Raw genomic sequence first — 26,537 nt, 5'->3', positions numbered from 1 at the left:
CGCAAGTGAGGTACCATTTTTTTCGGGAGACCTGGGGGCACACTGGGTGCATGGAAATTTGATGATCCACGCAGATTCCAGAACTTTCCACCACAGAAATGTGAGGAAAATGTGTTTTTTTGGTCAAATTTTTTTGTTTGAAAGGGATTCTGGGTAACAAAACCTGGGGGTAGGCAGACGAGTCACCCCATCCTGAATTGCCCTGGGTGTCTAGTTTTCAGAAATGTATAGGTTTGCTAGGTTTCCCTAGGTGCTGGCAGAGCTACGGCGCAAAAACAAAAGGTAGTCTTTTTGTCCGAATCGTGCAAAATTTCACTGGGAAATTGAGGTGCGACCATGCTGCGTTTTGCGCTGTTTCATGTCGCAGCCACTATGCCTACCCACGCAAGTGAGGTACCATTTTTTTCGGGAGACCTGGGGGCACACTGGGTGGATGGAAATTTGTTGATCCACGCAGATTCCAGAACTTTCCCCCACCGAAATGTGAGGAAAATGTGTTTTTTTGGTCAAATATTTTTGTTTGAAAGGGATTCTGGGTAACAAAACCTGGGGGTAGGCAGACGAGTCACCCCATCCTGAATTGCCCTGGGTGTCTAGTTTTCAGAAATGTATAGGTTTGCTAGGTTTCCCTAGGTGCTGGCAGAGCTATGGCGCAAAAACAAAAGGTAGTCTTTTTGTCCGAATCGTGCAAAATTTCACTGGGAAATTGAGGTGCGACCATGCTGCGTTTTGCGCTGTTTCATGTCGCAGCCACTATGCCTACCCACGCAAGTGAGGTACCATTTTTTTCGGGAGACCTGGGGGCACACTGGGTGGATGGAAATTTGTTGATCCACGCAGATTCCAGAACTTTCCACCACAGAAATGTGAGGAAAATGTGTTTTTTTGGTTAAATTGTTTTGTTTGAAAGGGATTCTGGGTAACAAAACCTGGGGGTAGGCAGACGAGTCACCCCATCCTGAATTGCCCTGGGTGTCTAGTTTTCAGAAATGTATAGGTTTGCTAGGTTTCCCTAGGTGCTGGCAGAGCTAAGGCGCAAAAACAAAAGGTAGTCTTTTTGTCTGAATCGTGCTAAATTTCACTGGGAAATTGAGGTGCGACCATGCTGCGTTTTGCGCTGTTTCATGTCGCAGCCACTATGCCTACCCACGCAAGTGGGGTACCATTTTTTTCGGGAGACCTGGGGGCACGCTGGGTGGGTAGAAATTTGTTGATCCACGCAGATTCCAGAACTTTCCCCCACAGAAATGTGAGGAAAATGTGTTTTTTTGGTCAAATATTTTTGTTTGAAAGGGATTCTGGGTAACAAAACCTGGGGGTAGGCAGACGAGTCACCCCATCCTGAATTGCCCTGGTTGTCTAGTTTTCAAAAATGTATAGGGTTGCTAGGTTTCCCTAGGTGCTGGCAGAGCTACGGCGCAAAAACAAAAGGTAGTCTTTTTGTCCGAATCGTGCTAAATTTCACTGGGAAATTGAGATGCGACCATGCTGCGTTTTGCGCGGTTTCATGTCGCAGCCACTATGCCTACCCACGCAAGTGAGGTACCATTTTTTTCGGGAGACCTAGGGGCACGCTGGGTGGGTGCAAATTTGTTGATCCACGCAGATTCCAGAACTTTCCACCACAGAAATGTGAGGAAAATGTGTTTTTTTGGTCAAATATTTATGTTTGCAAGGGATTCTGGGTAACAAAACCTGGGGGTAGGCAGACGAGTCACCCCATCCTGAATTGCCCTGGGTGTCTAGTTTTCAAAAATGTATAGGTTTGCTAGGTTTCCCTAGGTGCTGGTTGAGCTACGGCTCAAAAACAAAAGGTAGTCTCTTTGTCCAAAGAGCTTAAGATTTCACTGGGAAATTGAGGAGCGACCACGTTGCATTTTGTGCCGTTTCCCGTGGTAGGCACAAGGCCGACCCACACAAGTGAGGTACCATTTTTTTCGGGAGACCTGGGGGCACGCTGGGTGGGTGGAAATTTGTTGATCCACGCAGATTCCAGAACTTTCCACCACAGAAATGTGAGGAAAATGTGTTTTTTTTTTTCAAAATCTGAGCTTTGCAAGGGATTCTGGGTAACAAAACCTGGTGGTAGGCAGTCGAGTCATCCCATCCTGAATTCCCCTGGGTGTCTACTTTTCAAAAATGTATAGGTTTGCTAGGTTTCCCTAGGTGCCGGAAGAACTAGGGTGCAAAAACTACAGGTAGGCACTTTGCCAAAAAAGGGTCAATTTGTAACTGCAAAATTTAGGCGTGACCACGTTGCATTTTGCGCCGTTTCCTGTCGCAGGCACAAGGCCGACCCACACAAGTGAGGTACCGTTTTTATCGGGACACTTGGGGTAATTCAGATTTGTAAATCAACTGTTATTACCAATTGAGCTTTCTTGCATTTCTCCCTTTGAATGAAAGATATTGTGTAGAAAAAAAAACTTTATGAAAAATGACCAATAATTCTCATGCTAGTATGAGTATTCCCAACTTTGAAAATGTGCAATTATATACTGTTTCTGAACTCTATAATTTGTACCCAATTCATACATACATAGGTGTCTTTCATGCAGATTATTCCATGTGTACATTTTCCAAGACAAAGTGCACTATACCCAGTAAATGAAAAAATACCATTGCAAGTTGCTGCTCAGTTTTTGGATCTGGGTTCGTCGGGTTCTTGGTGAAACTACAAGTCCCATATATCCCCACAACCAGGAAGGTCTAACGGATGTAACGGTATATTGCTTTCCAAGAGCTGTCAAAATTAGAGAAAGTTATAGGTGAAAACGTTGAGACAAAAGGCCGTTGTTTTCAACAAATTTTCAAATATTCCAATATCTAACTGTTAGTTTCTATAACGAACCCTTCATGGATTTAGACAAAGGACCCCTTTCTGAATTCAGAATTTTGTCTATTTTTCGGAAATGTAAAGCTTTCCAGGATCCATTATTGCTTTCAAACTCATTTCTACCATTAACTGGAAGGAGGTGGAAAGCTCTAAAAATAGCAAAAATAGGCTATGTCCCAGAAAAATGCCAAAACTGAGTGAAAAATTTCGGTTCTCTGACAAAACACTGTCATTCCCTAAAAGCTGAGAAAATGGAGAATTCAGCCCCACAAACCCTTTTTTGATACCATATTCAGGGAAAAAGCCAGAGGCTTTCATTTGCAGCCCGTTTTTCCCATTTTTCTGAAAAAAACAAAAAAAACACTATATTTTGGTTAATTTCTGGGACCCCTCCAAGGGAATCCACAAACCCTGGGCGCCTTTAGAATCCCCATGATGTTGGAAGAAAAGGACGCAAATTTGGCGCGGATCCCTTATGTGGTCAAAAAGTTACAAGGGCCTAAGCGCGCACTACCCCAAAACACCAAAAAAAGCCTTAGCACAGGAGGGGGAAAAGGCCTAGCAGCGAAGGGGTTAAAAGTGGACCCAATTGCACTTGATTTGGAGAAGATAGCCCCTGCATCAAAGAGCAACTGAAGGGCCACTCAGTGCTGGTTCCTCCCAAAAATAGTCTTGCGACTGGAGTGTCTCTCTCTCTCTCTACCAACCATGATTACTATAAATAAACAATCCATATTTGTAAAGAGCAAACATATCACCCCTTAAGGTTTCAAGGCGCTGGGGCCGTTAGGGAGATTAAGTGAGCTATTGCACAGTCACATGATGCTGAGCTGCCCGTGATCGAACTGTGAGCCCCAGACTCCGGAGTCAGCTGCTCTGGCCGCTGCACCACACTTCTCCTGTCACAATCGAGGTCAGGGGTCTGAGCAGTGCCACCCAAAGTAGCTCAATGTGCATTGCTGCTCAAGGAACCTTAAGAAATTGGTGGCAATTTTTCACAGTTCTCTGAACTCCACTCCTTTTCTGGAAACAAAGTCATATTTGTGTAAACCAAAAACACCACCATTAAATCCTAGGCCAAATGGCAGGGCGGAACAAGGTGCAAGCCCCACTTTATGCTGGCTTCACAAATCGGTTGTGTAACAAAACAACACCCATGAATGCATACACAATGTCAACAATGTAGAAGCAGAAAGAATGAACTGGGTGTTTCCCTCTTCCCAGAATGTCTATTTCGTTCTCATCAAATATTCGGCGATCTTGAGGATGTGCAGAGTGGATTTTGTTGAGAGTGAAACAAATACTGTACTTCCATTCTTACGGTCTAGTTTCCATGTGGATGGATCTTGGGTAGTGCATCCTGTGGTAGACCATTGGTTTCTTCTCACATTGCATGCATGTCTTCCCTTCCCTCTCATACCCAGTGTCTGTCTGTCGAGATTAAAAGGGAAGACGCCACAGTGATTCTGAGGATTCATTCTGGTCCAGCAGGGCCATGCGAGGTTAATTCTCTTATGTCAGATGGTGGTGGAGCCATAAATGGTCCTTTTTTTGTATCTCCTTGTTTTTTCAGAGTCTTCTCTGTAGAGCAATATCGATTGAAAGGTTCCTTCTGGCATTGTGAATTTTTAGAGATTAGGCTTGCATGTCTAGGCCTATCAAACAACATCACTTTCACCATACAGGCTTAGAGACACGATTCTACTAGGAAGAGGTATGGCCGTCACTGGTATTTCGTTGAGTGCTTGTTTATAAAAAGACGTGGGATTTGTGGAATTGTGAGGACTTCTTAGTCTTACCAACCCTGCAGATGGTTTTGATTGAGGTTTGGCTGTTTTGTTTCCATCTACTCTGGTAAAATGTTCTTTAGTCTGCTAGAATTTGAAGTTTGACCAATGCTGGGCCTTGAGCAATGCTAACAACACCACAAACACAGCAAACTTTCTGAAAGATGTCATTTTTTGCATACATCCCTTTAGGAATTCTGACAAGTGAAGAACTGTAATCTTCATTCACAGGGAATACTTACTAATAAAAAAAGAACTTGGCACAGAAGCTGAAAATATGAAAAGACATCTTTATTAAATTTAATACGTGATGCCACGTCACACAGAAGCCGTAGCAACTCAATGAGGTAGCCTGAAGAGTACAGAGAACAGAGGCATTTTATATGCTCTCAGGGTTACAAACTTCAGCATACAAGTAAGGGGCAGTCCTAGCTTTTGCAAGCATGCAAAATACCTAACATTCCTTCTTACACAAGCCGGACAAACCCATAATAAAAGGACCACAACCCATATCATAAACAGACCATAAAAGAAGGAACAGAAACAGATAAGAAGCAGGCTAAGGGGTGTGTGTGTGCATACCAAACTCTACAATGTCCTGTGCTTTGATCCTCAATCTTGATCAGCTAAAGGGCAGGAACTGGTTTAACAAGGTCAGCTTCAGGCAACAGGGTCAGTTCACTCAGGTCAAACAGGAGTCAGCATGAACTCAAGCTAAGGTCTACATGTCCTTAAAAGACTAGTTTCAGCCACAATCATGGCCTATGTGAGAGCAACCACAAAATGGCTGCCATACACAAAATGGAACCCACGGGTTCAGATTTCACAGAACCTCAGACCCTCCTTTTACCCTTACATAGGCAATCACTCAGTCTGTATCTGAATCGATGTCAATAATATCCGTTATTCCCTTCACTAAGGCATTATTACTCAAATTATCTTTCATGGAACGCAAGGGATAGACTTCGTTGGCATAAATAAACATCGTCTGATATGCCCATACAGACCCATTGTAACTAAATGACAGAACCAAATAGGGAATACCTCTATCTGTAGTATGTGGCATAAAACCACACACCCAACAATTTGTGGTGTTCATTACTAACTGGTGTTGATGCAGAAGCTGTACACAGGAATTATTCACAAATTCCGACCTTCTAATCTGCTCGTGTTCAGGTAAGATATGAAAAGAATGCAAAGAAGTAGTAGTAAGAAAATACATAGGTTGGGAGGTGGGTGCAGAAGTCAATTGGGTAGTGAAAACAATCCCACCCATCAGAGACAACATCATGCTTAAAAACACTAGAAAACACGTTTTTAAGAACATATAGACAACAGGAGAAAGTAATGACCACTATTACAAACAAAATTTATCGTTTTTCACAACCCTAAGCAGAAAGCAAATCCTAAAATTATCTAGTAACATTTTTATGGCTCTATGGCTCCTATGCATTTCAGTAACTTATTATGTGTTCAGGTGAAACAGTGGCGAGAGGTGAAAAGGGTATACTCTTCCACAGAGAATGGACTTTATTCTGCTTTTACTAAACAGAATACTACTTTAAAACAATGCCAGAAAAATAATAAGAATCAGTCTCGTAACATCCATTATATGCAATCGCACGGAAACCACTTGTGAAACCAACTATGCCCAGAGTCCGTTCAAAAGCCTCTCTGGCAGGCTTCTATTGTCCATCAAATCTTCTTTTGTTGTTTTCTTCCGCATGGGGCTCTTCATTCAGGCCTTTCATGTAAATGGTGCTTCTCAGTATCCGTTGGAGTGCCCTCCTGGCAAACACTCATAGCTCATTCGAAAGTCTCAATGTCTCAAGGCAGTGCACCAGTATCTCTCGTCTGCGGCAGACACTACAGATAGCATGATCTTCATTGATCATGAGCACAAATCATCTCGTGCAGACCTCCAACACTCATCATTCAGTATCAGAGGACGCTCAGTCTGCTCTTTCATGGGCACCAGAATGGAGTGCCTTTTGCCAATCTTGGATCCTCCGGTGCACTGCACTTCCGTTGAAGCAAAGGAAAAGGGGGGGGTGTGGCCAAAACTCAGGCCAATGGACTCAAGGGACTGCACACTGTCAGAGGTTACCAGTACATGACAGGCGCTCTTTTGCACTGAAATTCTGGTTCTGTAATGTCCAATGCAGTCTGATAGAGCAAGTGCGATGCTTTAAACAGTTTATTGTATAACAAGGGGACTGAAAACAGGTGGCCTGCAATCTTCAAAGGACTGGCCATATGCCATGGGACAATTCTGCGTTGAAATACACTGTCATTGTCAAAGGTAATACAAAAACAAAGGCAGTAGGCAAAACAGTGCCTCTAGGCTCTTCAATTGGGTTTCCGTGTGAGAGCATATCCTTCACCATCCAAGGGTAGATAGCGACATGGGAATTCTATCTGAATGGATGTCCTCACACATAGTGGCATCGTCTAATGGGGTAAACACATTTTATCTCAATGATTACATATAGGTGTTCCTAAATTACTTATCTAGAACATCTCAAAAGAAAAATCGCATAATAATGATTATCAGGGAAAACAGTCTGGTTATACAAAAGGGAATTATACATAAGATGGGGGTCCATGGTACATTACTGCAATCTGAAAGTGTGAACCTGAATAATTCACCAACAATAAAGAAATGGGCTAACTGGTGAAAAGAATATGGAAAAGGGAAATGGAACTAGGACACAGCTAAAATCCCAATAACTAGGCACGATGCGCGTGGGTGATAGTCAGGCATGTGACACAATACCAAGAGTATGGGTGATACACAAAAGGTCAAAATAATACACAAATGTAAACTCTACCACTGGCCGCTACACCATATACGGTAATCTCAGCTAATGTTCCAGTTCCTTCTTCAGGGAAAAATGAAACCTGGTTTCCTTTATGGTACAAGGCCATACACTACTTAGGAAGCAGAAAAAAACTGACTAATGTAATATAAAAATTAGGTCACCATGCACAAAAGTCACAGATCTATAATTTATCCTTACGTCCAATTCAGGATACATAATTTTAGGGCTGCCTGTTCCTTAAGGGGAGGGGCAGTAGGTGACTAACAGCATGTGACACACTTTGGTTCTGTATATCTCTTTTTTATTTTCCTTCAAATACCATTAAAGCCAAAATTGACATACACTGATGAAGTGTTGTCTGTTTTTCTGTGAAATTTAGTGCCAAAGCAAATCTACCCAACTGTTTGCAGGATACACATCGTCATGTATATCCCTTCACAACACAGGTAAACTTGTAATAGTATTATAAGCAGCAACATAAAACAAAAACATGCAAAAAAAACGCACAAAACGGACATGTCAAGCCATCAGATATACTCACTGTATATCAAGCACAAAAAGCATAGACAAAAAAATAGCATATATAAATGAGCGGTGACGCACAACACCAGGTCATGTACTAACAATATTCGGGCCTGCTTAATTTGTCAGGTTTAAAATCCTCACCCTCCTTTTGACAGCAAATCACCAGGTAGTGGAGATTTGGCTGTCAAATGCAACTTACTGTGTGTCACTTCTGACACACAGGACCAGCAGGAACAATTCATAAAAGGATAAAATGCAATAATATGTAAAATGCACAAACATTTCTTTTCAAAGAAATTATGCAAAAACACATCTCTTTTCAACCAACCAAACTCACGTGCCTTGTCAGCCTTAAAATCACCCAGAACAATCCATGAATGATCTGTGAGCAGAAGCAAAAAGAAAAAAATACACATCACACAAAAGAGAGACATTTCTCATGATAAACAGACATCAATTATAACTTTTAATCAGAAGACAAAACATGATACACATTAACAGACACAAAAAAACATCTCCATTACTTAACTGTTACCGGATCACTGACATAACCTCGACAGACCGAATATCGACTGGACAAAATATCGATGACAAATTATCGACTACAAAAATATCGATTGCCTATACTTAAACAACAAACCACAAAAATATCGAAACCACAATATCGACTACAAAAAACAACGACTACAACAATATCGACTAACAACATTATCGATTTCAAATACATCGATTATCACATATTTAAATAAAAAACAGTCAAAATATCGAATACAAAAATATAGATAGCAAATTTATCGTTTTTTAAAAATATCGACATTACTACATCCTTGAATACATCACTTTATTATCTTAAAATTTAGTCATACTAATCATAATTATTCATATATTGTTTATATAAATGGATAAAATATATTATATAATTTCCTAACATTTATAACACAAAATAAAAACAAACATACATTTTATAATACATAAACAATATTTCGAACAACTAAACATTTCTTACTGCAAATTATATATATTCCTCCACTTTACAAATATAACGATAACATTACCTATACTAAATAAGGCCTTACACTTTAAAAAAACGTTAATTGGCGTCACCCATATAAGGAAAGCAATTAGTATAACAGGTAAAAAAAATCAAATCCACAAATAAAAACAGACTATCAATTTAAACAACCAATCCTATTTCTGAAACAATTAGACTAATACTATATAAACAAGATTACAGCAAACAAAAAATGCAGCCTACATCTCCTAACTAAAGGAAGACGAAACTCTGCAGGATTTCTGAAAGAAAACTGATTGACTTCAACATAAAGACAGCTACACCTATCTAAAGTAAGTACTACTACATTATTAGCCATCGAAAATGTAACTCTCAAACCTCGCACCTATATTTAAAAGCCAAATACTTAAAATATATATATTTTTTTTTAATACTTATCCTACAGACAAAAAGAAAATACAGAAGACCTACACAAGACCTGGACATCAAAAGTTAAATATAAATAAGTAAGTATATAATTGAAATGTAAATTCGACATTTAATAGATAGGTAACTAAATAGAAACTAGCTAAAAACCTCTATCAAAATATCATAAATAGTAATAAAATATTTGTACACATTTTCTCAACTTCCACAGGTACAAAAAGATATACACAGAAAATAACAGTTTGAAGAACATCAACACCTGAAAAGATCAACTTGAAATCATCACAAGAATTACAGGTACATAAAAAATGTATTAAACTGTATTATTAGAATACAACATTATTTTTACAAAAAATGTAATGACATTCTCTTTTAATTACCTCCTAGCACTACAATACAATCATGACTGAAGGAGCTAAATTCATTTATTCACAAAAAGGGAAAATGCTTCTTTGTTACATGGGATATGTCTACACTCAAGAGAAACAAAAAGATTTGAAAGAGTTTTGGAAGTGTACGAAATATTATGCCAACAAATGTTATGGTAGAGCTATAACTCAGGAAACTACTGTTACTTATACTAAGGAACATAATCACCCACCCAATGTAACAGAAATAGAGATTAGACAAATGCTAGATTCCCTTAAAGAAGCTAGTACTAGAACTGATCAACCAACAACTGCAATTCTGAAACACCATTTAAGTGTACTTCCCCAACATGCTTCTAGCCAATTACCATCTATCGAATCCCTTAAAAGAACTGTAGCTAGACAAAAAAGAGCAACATGCACTACTCCTCCCACACCAAAAACTTTTGAAGAAGTGCTAATTCCCCCTGAACTCTCTGTAACTCACAATAAAGAAAATTTTATACTCTATGACAACAAATCTAAAGATAAAAGAATTATACTGTTTGCCACAGCAAACAACATGACTAAACTTACCCAATGCCAAACTTGGATGATGGACGGTACTTTTTCTGTATGCCCCAAACCTTTTTATCAATTATACACCATCCATGGTCATTTCCAAAATGCAAATATTCCATTCCTTTATGCCCTTCTACCAAACAAACAGCAAGCTACATATCAAGAAATACTAACTGAAGTCATTCAACATACTAACAACTATTTTCCACAAAAAATTATCATTGACTTTGAAAAAGCAATGATAAACAGCATCCTTAAAACATACCCTCACACAGCAATACAAGGTTGCTATTACCATTTTAATCAATGTATCTGGCGACATCTACAAAAATCTACCTTGAGTATCCAATACGCCACTGATAGCACATTTGCTTATCAAATAAAAAAACTCATCGCCCTAGCCTATGTTCCACTAACAGATGTAACTGAGCACTATAACTTATTAATAGACAGCCCCTACTATAAAAGAAACGAAGAAAAACTTAGCCCTATGCTTGACTACTTCGAAGACACATGGGTAGGACAGCTACACAGATCAGGCCATAGAAGACAACCCAAATACCAAATAGCTTGGTGGAATGTCTACCATAGCACACTAAATAAGGAAGCAAAAACAAACAATGCAGTTGAAGGATGGCACAATGCCTTCCAAGCAACTACAGGCCGAGGAACGCCAACCCTTCACAAATTAATACAATCCTTACAAAAAGAACAGAGTTACCAGGAACTCCGAATGGAGCAATCAGTAACTTTGATCGGACCTAAACTCACCAAAGAAACTAAATGTTAAATTAAGCATTTTCTTTCCTAAATTCCTTGATTTTAACATGTAACAATTTGCAATTAAATTATCAAATACATAATATTAACATATATAAAATGTATTTAGATAATGTATTTACAAAATGTCACATACAACGTAAGTAAAGCAAAAATTAAAACAGTTTCCCCACCCACAAAAATTTTGGTAAATACTTACAGTTCTGTTGCAGCTTCAAACGTAATCCAATTCCAAGCAATCCATACGACACCATTGCAAAAACCCATACAATCCATAGAAGTCCCCAAAAAAAGCAAAAATACAAGCAAATCCATAGCGACTCCTTTCCAATGTAATAGACACGATATACGATAGAAAACCCGAAAATAGTAATGTTAAAAAAAAACGCTCCTGGAAAACTTGAAATCCAAAATAATTGTGTGCAAAAATAAGAGTATATAATACTCGTCACACAACTCTGATCGAAAAAAAAGAAACTCCTCAAAAACAGTAAAACGCGACGATAACCTGGAAAAAATAAAATACATACCCACCCACACAAAAACACCCATACATATATAAAAACACATATCTATACACCAAACATATTATCTTTGTAACATTTCAACATATTACCTCACCTCACACACCCACAACTAAAACGCGGTAAAAATCTAATATCGTACACTCTACCTAACACCTAACACACATGGTGTCGATTCCGATCCGGTAAAAAGCGCTCCGAATTGCAGTTCGGAGCGTTTTTCCCCGTACGAATAGCACCCGTAGGCGTCCCCGTACGATTCAGCAAGTACGATCACAAATAAATGCGTGGCTCCGTACGACTCGTACAAAACACCGTACAAATCGAAAATCCGTACGATTTGCAGTCGGCTGACGCACCACGCTGCGTCCGTACGTAAATAGACCGCGCCTTCCGACCCAGGAAGTACGATCCGTGTCGAACACACACCGTACGGCTCTTTTGCTACGAGAGCTCTAAACTACCGTAAACCCACACTCCGTCAAACCCGGCACCCGGTACACGACAAGCAAGACATGAACGCCATCGTCCGTGTCATCCCTATCCTGTACGCCCACCACCTCGTATATAGAAACCGACGACGGCGCAGAAGGTGAGTACAACGAACACCAACATACCTGTACGTGTTGCCATACGAGCACATCTCCATTGCACGACTGTCATGTCTGGGTACGTTGCACCACACAATCCCGCACAACACCAGTGTCATACGGAGACGTACCGCACCTACGTCATCGACTTCGGGGAACGGTACGTCACCGCACTCCACCAGTGTTATACGTGCCGCATGTACGTCATCCAGCTCGGGGTACGGTACGTCACCGCACAACACCAGTGTCATACGGAGACGTACCGCACCTACGTCATCGACTTCGGGGTACGGTACGTCACCGCACTCCACCAGTGTTATACGTGCCGCATGTACGTCATCCAGCTCGGGGTACGGTACGTCACCGCACAACACCAGTGTCATACGGAGACGTACCGCACCTACGTCATCGACTTCGGGGTACGGTACGTCACCGCACTCCACCAGTGTTATACGTGCCGCATGTACGTCATCCAGCTCGGGGTACGGTACGTCACCGCACAACACCAGTGTCATACGGAGACGTACCGCACCTACGTCATCGACTTCGGGGTACGGTACGTCACCGCACTCCACCAGTGTTATACGTGCCGCATGTACGTCATCCAGCTCGGGGTACGGTACGTCACCGCACAACACCAGTGTCATACGGAGACGTACCGCACCTACGTCATCGACTTCGGGGTACGGTACGTCACCGCACTCCACCAGTGTTATACGTGCCGCATGTACGTCATCCAGCTCGGGGTACGGTACGTCACCGCACAACACCAGTGTCATACGGAGACGTACCGCACCTACGTCATCGACTTCGGGGTACGGTACGTCACCGCACTCCACCAGTGTTATACGTGCCGCATGTACGTCATCCAGCTCGGGGTACGGTACGTCACCGCACAACACCAGTGTCATACGGAGACGTACCGCACCTACGTCATCGACTTCGGGGTACGGTACGTCACCGCACTCCACCAGTGTTATACGTGCTGCATGTACGTCATCCAGCTCGATGTACGTCATCCAGCTCACCGCACAACACCAGTGCAATAGACGTGTGGGACATACGTCTGCTAAGTAATTGTATGTGTAAGTATGAGAGTGTGTGTCTGAGACACCCCCCCCTGGCCACCTGTGCCCAGCATCAGAGTGCCCAGCATCAGAGTGCCCACCACTGCCCAGCATCAGAGTGCCCAGCATCAGAGTGCCCACCACTGCCCAGCATCAGAGTGCCCACCACTGCCCAGCATCAGAGTGCCCAGCATCAGAGTGCCCACCACTGCCCAGCATCAGAGTGCCCACCACTGCCCAGCATCAGAGTGCCCAGCATCAGAGTGCCCACCACTGCCCAGCATCAGAGTGCCCAGCATCAGAGTGCCCACCACTGCCCAGCATCAGAGTGCCCACCACTGCCCAGCATCAGAGTGCCCACCACTGCCCAGCATCAGAGTGCCCAGCATCAGAGTGCCCACCACTGCCCAGCATCAGAGTGCCCAGCATCAGAGTGCCCACCACTGCCCAGCATCAGAGTGCCCAGCATCAGAGTGCCCACCACTGCCCAGCATCAGAGTCCCCACCACTGCCCAGCATCAGAGTGCCCAGCATCAGAGTGCCCACCACTGCCCAGCATCAGAGTGCCCAGCATCAGAGTGCCCACCACTGCCCAGCATCAGAGTGCCCACCACTGCCCAGCATCAGAGTGCCCACCACTGCCCAGCATCAGAGTGCCCAGCATCAGAGTGCCCACCACTGCCCAGCATCAGAGTGCCCAGCATCAGAGTGCCCACCACTGCCCAGCATCAGAGTGCCCAGCATCAGAGTGCCCACCACTGCCCAGCATCAGAGTCCCCACCACTGCCCAGCATCAGAGTGCCCAGCATCAGAGTGCCCACCACTGCCCAGCATCAGAGTGCCCAGCATCAGAGTGCCCACCACTGCCCAGCATCAGAGTGCCCAGCATCAGAGTGCCCACCACTGCCCAGCATCAGAGTGCCCAGCATCAGAGTGCCCACCACTGCCCAGCATCAGAGTGCCCACCACTGCCCAGCATCAGAGTGCCCAGCATCAGAGTGCCCACCACTGCCCAGCATCAGAGTGCCCAGCATCAGAGTGCCCACCACTGCCCAGCATCAGAGTGCCCAGCATCAGAGTGCCCACCACTGCCCAGCATCAGAGTGCCCAGCATCAGAGTGCCCACCACTGCCCAGCATCAGAGTGCCCAGCATCAGAGTGCCCACCACTGCCCAGCATCAGAGTGCCCACCACTGCCCAGCATCAGAGTGCCCAGCATCAGAGTGCCCACCACTGCCCAGCTCGTACATCATAAACATACCATTGTCAACCTCATTACCCTCAGGAGATAGACACATTTTAGTAGACCTAAATGTGAACATCACACCAGCTCCCAGGCACCCAGCAGTCACAGACATCATCACACAAACTACAAATCTGAAAATAAAAAATCAGCTTTATTCAGCGGAATCACAAAAGAAAAGCAAATGAGAGTCCTCGCTCATTAAAGGGCAATGGCCAGTCCAATAGAGTCTCAGCAATAGCTTGTGCCTCCATGGGTGTCATCTCACCCAAACATGCCTGCACATGGCGTTTAATCAGCTGTGCTGACTATGGGGGCACCATCTGTGGAATCCTCCGGCACCGCATGGACAGGAGAGGGAAGGACAGGTGGAGTGGGTGCAGGTGTAGTGGATTCATCCACACTGGTTGGGGCATCGCCGAAAGTAGATTCAAAAACCTGGCTGCACACCTCAGCCAGGGCGGAAAAACTACCACCAGAACCCGGGGACACATTGGGGGTGGAGGTACAGGGCTGTGAGTCAGTCCTACTGGGTGTGTGGATGTGTGTGTGAGGTGTCTCCCCTCTCCCTGTGGGTGTGCCTACTTGCCCTTGAGACTGTGTGCGTGGAGCTTTGAGCTTCTTATGCTGTGTGTGTGCGCTGGGTGTGTCTGACCTGTGGCGTGTGCGTGTATGCTGTGTAGGTATGTGAGAGGCAGAGGTGGATGGCTCGGAAGGATGGGGGGGGGACAGATGCTGCTGGGTGTACATAGCTGCCGTCAGCGTTGATTCAATGGCAGCCACACTCCGACGCAGATCAGACATGGCTGATGACATGCCCTCCATGAACGACACCACCTGTGTAATCAGTTGTGTATGTCCATGGAGGACAGACAGCATGGATGCCTGACCTACTGCAATCTGCCGGAGTAGGTCCACTGTCTCAGCACTGAGGGCAGCAGGGGACACAGGGGCAGGGGCTGCGGTGCCGGGAACAAAGGAGACACGGGGGCTAGCACGGACCCTAGGCACACCAAGGAGTGGGAGGTTGGAGATGGGACTGGAGGAGGGGAGGGCAGCCAAAGATGTATGAGTGACCATTGCTGCATATTCCCCCCCCTCCTGAGAGTCTGTCTCGGATTCGTCGGCATGGTACGATGTGTCAGTCACATGTCGTGCGGCCTGTAGACTCTCCTCCCACTCTGTGCCACTGCCTCCCTCTGACACCTCCCAGCAGGTGGCACTGTCGGTGTGTCCCTCCGCCTGGTCCGCGCCTCTGTCTCCTCCAGATTCAGATGATGATGCTGTGAGCAAGGAGAAGAATTAAAACATATCAGTCACCTGTACACATCAGACATATCAGCTGCAAATCATATGGCCTCTTTCGTCAACATGGCATGCATCATGAGTCACATGACACATAACTCTTCATAATGACAATTCTACTTGTGGAGAAATGTCAGAGACACACAGCTCAATGTAAGGTAGGAGACAAGGTATAGGCAAGTAAAATACTTGTATGAGAGACACAATCATGATCCACTGCCTGACAACAGGATAGCTGATGATGCATAACAGTTCATTACCCAACCCTGCCACCCAAATCAAGACCTGGTCATGTTTGATTAGCTTTGACTCTGTGCCACATTAGAAAAGTCCTGGGCAAACTGCCATGTGATGCCGTCCTGGGACCTGAAACAAGTCTTCCATCACCTCACACTGCCATCACCGCTTTGTACATCCAAAGTCACATTGTGTGGCAAACCATCAATACCATGTACAAAGAACATGCCACAGATGGAGAGAATATGCACACACGCACTGCCCAGTGTGAGTATGCAGAAGTCCAAAATATAGCACATGTACATTGTGCACCTGCAGCTAACACAAGATAATTAGAAAGTGTACCATGGACAAAGGCCACTGAGGCTGACTTGTGCATAAAACACTTGTTGAGACTCAAGAACAGTGCCACAATATGAAGAAGGGCAGACATAGTGCACATGTGGTGCTACATTTAAGGTACGAACAGGTGTGACATACCCCCCTACAACATGAAGATGTGCAAAGGAAGATGCAACTTGAGACACTGCACCATAGGAGTACATGTCAAAAACAAGCATTAGCCAAAGCAAACCTCTACTGTGGAGTAGGGCAAGGCATGTAAAGAAGCAGCTGCTGACAGAGGGACAATCGAATTCCAATGCATGAACTGCCTGTCTGACTACACCACTCAAACTATGGGAGTGTGACCATGCCGTAGAGCTCTTCAGGTACCATTTCTCACACACATGACTACAAACAGACATGTACCTACCCCCTTCGTGCTGCTGTCCCTCCTGCAACTGCCTATGGAGGTCTGGGAACACCACTTCCAGGACCCGGAGCATGTTGGGGGTGAGTTGCCGGCTGCCGCCATGCCGGCGTGGAGCTTCCAGCTTCAGCTGGACTCGGGCGATGCGGCGGCTCCAGCACCGGATGTCCTGCCACCTCTTCTTTATGTTTCGAAGCCTCCTGCGAGGCCCCCCCTCGCTCCGGACAGCCCTGGCGATGTCCACCCAGATTTCACCCTTCTCATAGGCAGATACCTGTCACAAATGTAAAGTTACAGAACATCAGTATACCTGGTGCATGTTCCCAAGACACCCATATGTCCACAAAATACATGATGACAATAGGGCAACGTATGGCACACACATTAGCATCATTGTCCAGGAGTATGTGGCCTGTGTGCTAACAAAACTGCTTAGCATTACATTGTAAATCTACAGATTACATGAGGGCTGTAAAACACTCTTTGAGCATGACACTCACTGAACAAGACATGCTATATCTGGGTGCAATGCAGCACGTGACATGCTGTCACACACCACACTACAACAAATAACTCTCTTCTAACAACACTGTGCACCCTGGCACTCACTCACAACAACATTGCATCTATCCAGTATTACTACACAGTGGCTATGATGTCACACACACAACAGGTGCACACTCCAAGGTATTGCACACATCACTCACCTGATCCCCTGGTCTCCCATACAGCTTGCTGAAGTTGGGCAGGAGGGCATCCAGAAGGGCCTTGTTCTCACCATCAGTGAATGCAGGTGCCCTCTCCATGTTCAGCTAATCAGGGCCAGAGGATTCAGAGACAGCAGCTGTGGTTAGCACACCAATGTTGTGCAGGCAAGTGCCCTCCCACAGCCACATGCTGCCTTATATCTGTGCTGCAGAGGGTCTGTGAGTCCAAGGAGTAGTGTGTGATAGGCCACCATAATTTGCATCCTATGTTCCATCCAATCACATCACACCTAAGCCCATTACACACATATGCATGGTTTGAAAATAGAGCCAGAGCTGAACAACAACTTTCGCAACATTGTATACTTTTTCCTAACTGAATCTTCCAGGACACCTGTAGGAGTGTAAAAAACTCTGTATCCATGACAACCTGGTTGCATTTGGAACAGTACACTGTTTCCTTAGTTGTTCCCTATGAAATTTAAAAAATCCACACACAAGTACGGTGACATTGCCATTGCTACACATTGAATGGTGTAACGATGCGTACACAGGCCCGTACCATTGGGGTACGCTCAGCTCGCGTAGAGCCTAAAGGCGATAGGGAAACGATGCGTACACAGGCCCCTACCATTGGGGTACGCTCAGCTCGCGTAGAGCCTAAAGGCGATAGGGAAACGATGCGTACACAGGCCCCTACCATTGGGGTACGCTCAGCTCGCGTAGAGCCTAAAGGCGATAGGGAAACGATGCGTACACAGGCCCCTACCATTGGGGTACGCTCAGCTCGCGTAGAGCCTAAAGGCGATAGGGAAACGATGCGTACACAGGCCCGTACCATTGGGGTACGCTCAGCTCGCGTAGAGCCTAAAGGCGATAGGGAAACGATGCGTACACAGGCCCGTACCATTGGGGTATGCTCAGTAGAGCCTAAAGGCGATAGGGAAACGATGCGTACACAGGCCCCTACCATTGGGGTACGCTCAGTAGAGCCTAAAGGCGATAGGGAAACGATGCGTACACAGGCCCATACCATTGGGGTACGCTCAGTAGAGCCTAAAGGCGATAGGGAAACGATGCGTACACAGGCCCCTACCATTGGGGTACGCTCAGTAGAGCCTAAAGGCGATAGGGAAACGATGCGTACACAGGCCCGTACCATTGGGGTACGCTCAGCTCGCGTAGAGCCTAAAGGCGATAGGGAAACGATGCGTACACAGGCCCCTACCATTGGGGTACGCTCAGCTCGCGTAGAGCCTAAAGGCGATAGGGAAACGATGCGTACACAGGCCCGTACCATTGGGGTACGCTCAGTAGAGCCTAAAGGCGATAGGGAAACGATGCGTACACAGGCCCCTACCATTGGGGTACGCTCAGTAGAGCCTAAAGGCGATAGGGAAACGATGCGTACACAGGCCCCTACCATTGGGGTACGCTCAGCTCGCGTAGAGCCTAAAGGCGATAGGGAAACGATGCGTACACAGGCCCGTACCATTGGGGTACGCTCAGCTCGCGTAGAGCCTAAAGGCGATAGGGAAACGATGCGTACACAGGCCCGTACCATTGGGGTACGCTCAGCTCGCGTAGAGCCTAAAGGCGATAGGGAAACGATGCGTACACAGGCCCGTACCATTGGGGTACGCTCAGCTCGCGTAGAGCCTAAAGGCGATAGGGAAACGATGCGTACACAGGCCCGTACCATTGGGGTACGCTCAGTAGAGCCTAAAGGCGATAGGGAAACGATGCGTACACAGGCCCCTACCATTGGGGTACGCTCAGTAGAGCCTAAAGGCGATAGGGAAACGATGCGTACACAGGCCCGTACCATTGGGGTACGCTCAGCTCGCGTAGAGCCTAAAGGCGATAGGGAAACGATGCGTACACAGGCCCGTACCATTGGGGTACGCTCAGTAGAGCCTAAAGGCGATAGGGAAACGATGCGTACACAGGCCCCTACCATTGGGGTACGCTCAGTAGAGCCTAAAGGCGATAGGGAAACGATGCGTACACAGGCCCGTACCATTGGGGTACGCTCAGTAGAGCCTAAAGGCGATAGGGAAACGATGCGTACACAGGCCCCTACCATTGGGGTACGCTCAGTAGAGCCTAAAGGCGATAGGGAAACGATGCGTACACAGGCCCGTACCATTGGGGTACGCTCAGCTCGCGTAGAGCCTAAAGGCGATAGGGAAACGATGCGTACACAGGCCCCTACCATTGGGGTACGCTCAGCTCGCGTAGAGCCTAAAGGCGATAGGGAAACGATGCGTACACAGGCCCGTACCATTGGGGTACGCTCAGTAGAGCCTAAAGGCGATAGGGAAACGATGCGTACACAGGCCCCTACCATTGGGGTACGCTCAGTAGAGCCTAAAGGCGATAGGGAAACGATGCGTACACAGGCCCCTACCATTGGGGTACGCTCAGCTCGCGTAGAGCCTAAAGGCGATAGGGAAACGATGCGTACACAGGCCCGTACCATTGGGGTACGCTCAGCTCGCGTAGAGCCTAAAGGCGATAGGGAAACGATGCGTACACAGGCCCGTACCATTGGGGTACGCTCAGCTCGCGTAGAGCCTAAAGGCGATAGGGAAACGATGCGTACACAGGCCCGTACCATTGGGGTACGCTCAGCTCGCGTAGAGCCTAAAGGCGATAGGGAAACGATGCGTACACAGGCCCGTACCATTGGGGTACGCTCAGTAGAGCCTAAAGGCGATAGGGAAACGATGCGTACACAGGCCCCTACCATTGGGGTACGCTCAGTAGAGCCTAAAGGCGATAGGGAAACGATGCGTACACAGGCCCGTACCATTGGGGTACGCTCAGTAGAGCCTAAAGGCGATAGGGAAACGATGCGTACACAGGCCCCTACCATTGGGGTACGCTCAGTAGAGCCTAAAGGCGATAGGGAAACGATGCGTACACAGGCCCCTACCATTGGGGTACGCTCAGTAGAGCCTAAAGGCGATAGGGAAACGATGCGTACACAGGCCCCTACCATTGGGGTACGCTCAGCTCGCGTAGAGCCTAAAGGCGATAGGGAAACGATGCGTACACAGGCCCGTACCATTGGGGTACGCTCAGCTCGCGTAGAGCCTAAAGGCGATAGGGAAACGATGCGTACACAGGCCCGTACCATTGGGGTACGCTCAGTAGAGCCTAAAGGCGATAGGGAAACGATGCGTACACAGGCCCCTACCATTGGGGTACGCTCAGTAGAGCCTAAAGGCGATAGGGAAACGATGCGTACACAGGCCCCTACCATTGGGGTACGCTCAGTAGAGCCTAAAAGCGATAGGGAAACGATGCGTACACAGGCCCCTACCATTGGGGTACGCTCAGCTCGCGTAGAGCCTAAAGGCGATAGGGAAACGATGCGTACACAGGCCCGTACCATTGGGGTACGCTCAGCTCGCGTAGAGCCTAAAGGCGATAGGGAAACGATGCGTACACAGGCCCCTACCATTGGGGTACGCTCAGCTCGCGTAGAGCCTAAAGGCGATAGGGAAACGATGCGTACACAGGCCCCTACCATTGGGGTACGCTCAGCTCGCGTAGAGCCTAAAGGCGATAGGGAAACGATGCGTACACAGGCCCCTACCATTGGGGTACGCTCAGCTCGCGTAGAGCCTAAAGGCGATAGGGAAACGATGCGTACACAGGCCCGTACCATTGGGGTACGCTCAGCTCGCGTAGAGCCTAAAGGCGATAGGGAAACGATGCGTACACAGGCCCGTACCATTGGGGTACGCTCAGTAGAGCCTAAAGGCGATAGGGAAACGATGCGTACACAGGCCCCTACCATTGGGGTACGCTCAGTAGAGCCTAAAGGCGATAGGGAAACGATGCGTACACAGGCCCGTACCATTGGGGTACGCTCAGTAGAGCCTAAAGGCGATAGGGAAACGATGCGTACACAGGCCCCTACCATTGGGGTACGCTCAGTAGAGCCTAAAGGCGATAGGGAAACGATGCGTACACAGGCCCGTACCATTGGGGTACGCTCAGTAGAGCCTAAAGGCGATAGGGAAACGATGCGTACACAGGCCCCTACCATTGGGGTACGCTCAGTAGAGCCTAAAGGCGATAGGGAAACGATGCGTACACAGGCCCCTACCATTGGGGTACGCTCAGCTCGCGTAGAGCCTAAAGGCGATAGGGAAACGATGCGTACACAGGCCCGTACCATTGGGGTACGCTCAGCTCGCGTAGAGCCTAAAGGCGATAGGGAAACGATGCGTACACAGGCCCGTACCATTGGGGTACGCTCAGTAGAGCCTAAAGGCGATAGGGAAACGATGCGTACACAGGCCCGTACCATTGGGGTACGCTCAGTAGAGCCTAAAGGCGATAGGGAAACGATGCGTACACAGGCCCGTACCATTGGGGTACGCTCAGTAGAGCCTAAAGGCGATAGGGAAACGATGCGTACACAGGCCCCTACCATTGGGGTACATTGAGTCAGACATGGTCAAGTGAACGATTGTGTAGGCTGCGTCCCTGTCCACCTTCATGTCACCATTGGCAGAGTCACACTAGGAAATCACACAGCAGGGATGTAGTCTACACTCATGTCAACCATGTGGATGCATACATCAGCATGGCACACATACATCAGTATGTGCCAGGTTTGGCAGACATTGAAGAAGCACAGGGATTGTGACCGTGTGCCTCAGTTGATGTGTAAATAGCTTGCACAACATGTCATCATTCATGATGCACATGTGCATCACATGCATTCAACAATTTCAACACGATTGACGTCTGCAACATGTAGCGTGGCACATGAACACTCGAATGGGCCACAATTCAGTACAGGGAACTGCCACATGATGACAGGAACATGCCCACTGTCACAGAGGGGTCATAGCCGCACAGCATGACCCTGTGTGACCACGTCATGTGTGTGCCTTGTGCTACATTGTGCATGCTGTTAGCATATGCCATGAAGAGGTCAGTAAAGTATTACTCACCTCAGAATATCCACACATGTCATCCTGGACATGGCAATTTCCGTAATACCGTACACTTGTGTGTTGGTGTGTAATTCCTCTGGCTCTGCAAGTATCCTTGGCGTTGTGTCTGCCCTGATGACGTTATCTGAGTAGTCATATGTCACCTCTGCGTCCACACGTCAGGTCCTCTGTTTGTTTCTCAACACCAACGCAGCTCCGGTCTAAGTTAAAGCTTACACATTTTGTACCCTAAATCATTGTACTAACACTTCAGAACATTTACCTTTTATTGTCATACTCAAGACCGTGCCAATAGGGATGTCACTTACAAAGCCTGTGAGGAATGAAAAGGCCTCATGTTGGTGAGTGACCCTCACCGTCTGTGTCTCCACGGTTTTCACGTCAGGCACAACAACAAGAGCTGCTCCAATTGCGGGGAGCTGACATATGAATCCAGGTGTGATATGTCCCACAAGCCACTTAGACTCCAGCAGTTGGCACAGCAGCACAATAGCTCATGGTTGGGATGTAGGACCAGTGCATGTGTGTGGGTGTGGAGACATGTGAGCCCCTCATTAGTACATCATTCCCCAGGCGACACTTGTCAGGTAAACAACAAAAGTCAGAGATGTGTAATTGCATTGACAAATAACCATGATGCAAGTGCAATGCTGCATGGGATTAGGGTGACGGCGACCACACGGCTCCATCAGAACAGCAGCCATCGTAGCCAGCACCACGACCTACGGTCCCAGCCCTGCATGTGACACAGGAGGAGTAACTGCACTTCCTCATGTCCATGATGTCCTTCACCCCGGCCAGTGACTCTGCATCAGCTTCTGGCCCACCGTACCCGTCAGGGGGCAGTTGCGCCTCAGTTGATATGCCCCTGACACCATCATTCGCTGAGTGACGGACGCAGGCGGTGCATACGTCCCAGAACCGCTGTGACAGACATGATCGGAATGTTCATCCAGGTCCCCGCTGGTGCAACTCACAACCTCACTGCCAGATCTCCCCCAGGTGTCAGCCGTGGCGCCATTCTGGGGTGGTGCTGGCCCCGATAACACACACTGTACGGCTCCGCCGTGGTAACTGTGTGGCAGAACACCGCTCTTAATGCTGCATGGGAATGTAAACATCAATGAGCTGGCCACACCTCATTACAATTGGCGCTAATGAGTATTGGGAGGGTCAAGAAGACCCACTGGCACGTGAGTGTCAGTCCCAACACCACAGGACAGGTGGACTGGGGGATGCGAGTGTTGTGGACACCTAGCCAGACACAGGTGATGTCTCAACTCAAAAGATGTATTTGGATGATTTGGCAACGTTCAGTGTAGTGTTTATGTGGGCGGTTGTAACCATGGCCCTTCATCTCCCTGTTGTTGCGGTGAGGACCAACTTGTCACTCAGGTCCTTCAACTACACTAACGCTACGCTGAGCCTCTGCAGGCTCATCTTGATGAGAGTACTGTATGTATTTTTGCAAGCTTGTACAGCCACGCAGCATGTTTGTCTGTACATAGGCACGTTGTCAGACCCCCACTGCCCTACCCGGACTGACCATGTTCCCTGTCCTACCACCCCATCCCAGGAAGCATCTGCATGCAGCCCTCAAAACCACAGAACACAGTCACGTTACCTACGCTGTAGAGGGTATCCAAGAGGTACAGGCACTACGCAAAGATGTCATCATCCTCCCTGACTCTGGGAGTGATGTTTAGCTACTTGACATGCATCTTTGCCTGCTACCCACACTCTCTGTGGGATATGTTTGTGTAACAGCTGCCAGTGTATGCGTTGTAGGTACAGCCAAAACGTGGCCACGCCCTTGTCGGATGCCAATCAACAACACTACTTTTGTTCCGGTGTGGCCTGGATAGCCACCACTCACTGGTCAGATCAATGACACCCAGGGAGGCTAATTAGTCCTAAGCTATGTATGTATAGAAATGTGACACTTTGCTACTGCCTACTGTTCCTTACAGATATTGGTTCACAAAAGGTAAGTAACTAGTCCTTGAAAGTACTGTGCATCTGCTGTAGGAGCATATATGTTGTGTCCTTGCTGTGATGGCAGGGTGACTAATGTACACACACCATGCCACGTGTGTAAATGACCCGTTCACATGTGTGATGGCATTACAGACCGTCAGTGACAAATGTAATTATCATGATGTATGATGATGGTCATGTAATTCTCACTGAAAGTACACACCGCGACATGACTAAGGCTGAACAGTGCAAATGATTGCACATGTGGTGTGTGTGTGTATTGCAGTCTGCCCTCTGGGTGTGCAACCTCCTACTGACATTGACATGACGTGTCTCACTGACATGATACATTGTCATGGTCACTTAGACCTGTACATCTGAAGGCTTGTATGCATGTCACATCCATTCCACACACTACAGGTATTTACCTTCGCCACGGAGGAGTGTGTGGGAGCTGGCATCTGTGTGTATCCCACACCACACTCCAAATTGTCTACATCATTTGAAGAGGTGTTGCTTGTGCCATGTACATTGTTATAGTCTTAGTCAGACAGTTGTAGACATTTCCTTAAAATTGTGTCTTGCAGGGCACCCCCTCTGGAAAGGCCGTTGCCTGACTTGGAAGCCATGAGGGAGCGCAACTGCATCCGTCGATATCGCTTCGGCCGACAGTTGATCAAGGACCTGACGGGCAGGCTTGAGGCTCACCTACAACCACGCCACAGGTATCCAAGTGCACTGACACCCAAGGTGAAGGTGATGGCAGCCCTCCATTTCTTTGCCACAGGTACCTTCCAATTTACCATAGCTGATGTGGGAGGGATGTCTCAGACCATGTTTAGCCGGGTATTGAGTGATGTTTTGGGAGCAATGTTGCTCCACCTTGATGATTTCATTACATTCCCTACTCCAGAAGAGTTGACAGATGTCAAGGGGCAATTCTATGGCCTGGGCCGTATGCCACATGTAATTGGTGCAATTGATGGTACACATGTTACTCTTGTCCCACCACAGGCTCAGGAGCAAGCGTATCGCAACAGGAAACACTACCACTCGATAAATGCCCTGGTGGTGTGTCTTGCCAACATGATTATCTCACATGTTTGTGCACGTTATCCAGGATCGTGCCACGATGCTTTCATCATGAGGCGTAGCAGGGTACCACAGATGATGCTGCAGCTGCACAACCACCGGGCATGTCTAGTTGGTGAGTATACACTGTGAGCTCTGTATGTCAGTATGTCACAACTTCATGATCTGCATCATATGATTGACTCTTGTACATGTTGTCAAATTGCAGGAGACGCTGGATATCCAAACATGCCATGGCTAATGACTCCGCTACGCAACCCCAGGACAGCTGCAGACCAGCGTTACAACAATGCACATGTGAAGACCAGGCAGGTGATCGAACGGACCTTTGGACTCCTGAAGAGCCGCTTCAGGTGCCTGGACAAGACAGGCGGAGCCCTCCAATACAGCCCACGCAAGGTGTGTGACATCTTCACCGTGTGCTGCATGCTACACAACATGGCAGTGGAGAAGGCTGTGCCACTCTACCTGGATCCTGATGAGCTGGAACATCCGCCCGTTGAGGATGAAGGCCTTGGCCAGGATGCCAGTGATGAGGAGGGTGAAGATGATATCCGCGGTCACCTCATCCGCAACTTCTTTTCATGATGGTGAGTCCTTTCATCTTTTCAGTAAAAGATGGACTATAGAGTAGCATGGGTAGCATGCTATGTATGCAACAGACTGTAAGCAAGATCAATTGGATGTGTGTTGTGCTGTGTCACATGTTCAGTTGGAATGCTACACACATACGTGCTATGAGTGCACTCGGAATGTACAGGTGTCATACTACATCAGGCTATTCAACAGACATTGTCAAAATGACATTATACCGACCGTGACCCCTTGTGTGCCACTCTCATCCACAGCTCGCCCTGCCTGTTGTCCGTTGGGGTACATCGTGGTCATCCTGCTACTGCTCATTATGATTGCACCGTCAGCCACATCAACGGAGCATGCTTGAACATG

The 26,537-nt window shown here is 47.0% G+C and overlaps 1 protein-coding gene across 1 annotated transcript in view; it reads right to left on the bottom strand.

Moving 5' to 3' along the window:
- Positions 1-14,832: 14,832 nt before the first annotated feature.
- The window catches only part of LOC144790916 (uncharacterized), a 47,931-nt gene continuing 36,226 nt past the window's right edge, over positions 14,833-26,537 (bottom strand). Inside the window, exons 4-5 of the mRNA XM_078665553.1 lie at positions 16,838-17,108; positions 14,833-15,824 (exon numbers count right to left, since the gene is read on the bottom strand). Of these exons, the coding sequence (XP_078521679.1) occupies positions 14,833-15,824; positions 16,838-17,108 (1,263 nt within the window). The remainder of the gene's footprint in view (positions 15,825-16,837; positions 17,109-26,537) is intronic.

This window comes from Lissotriton helveticus, chromosome 11 (assembly GCF_964261635.1).
Source record: "Lissotriton helveticus chromosome 11, aLisHel1.1, whole genome shotgun sequence".
Lineage (NCBI taxonomy): Eukaryota > Metazoa > Chordata > Amphibia > Caudata > Salamandridae > Lissotriton > Lissotriton helveticus.
The sequence above is the reverse complement of the archived record's forward strand: the minus strand, read 5'-3'. Positions and strand labels throughout refer to the sequence as shown.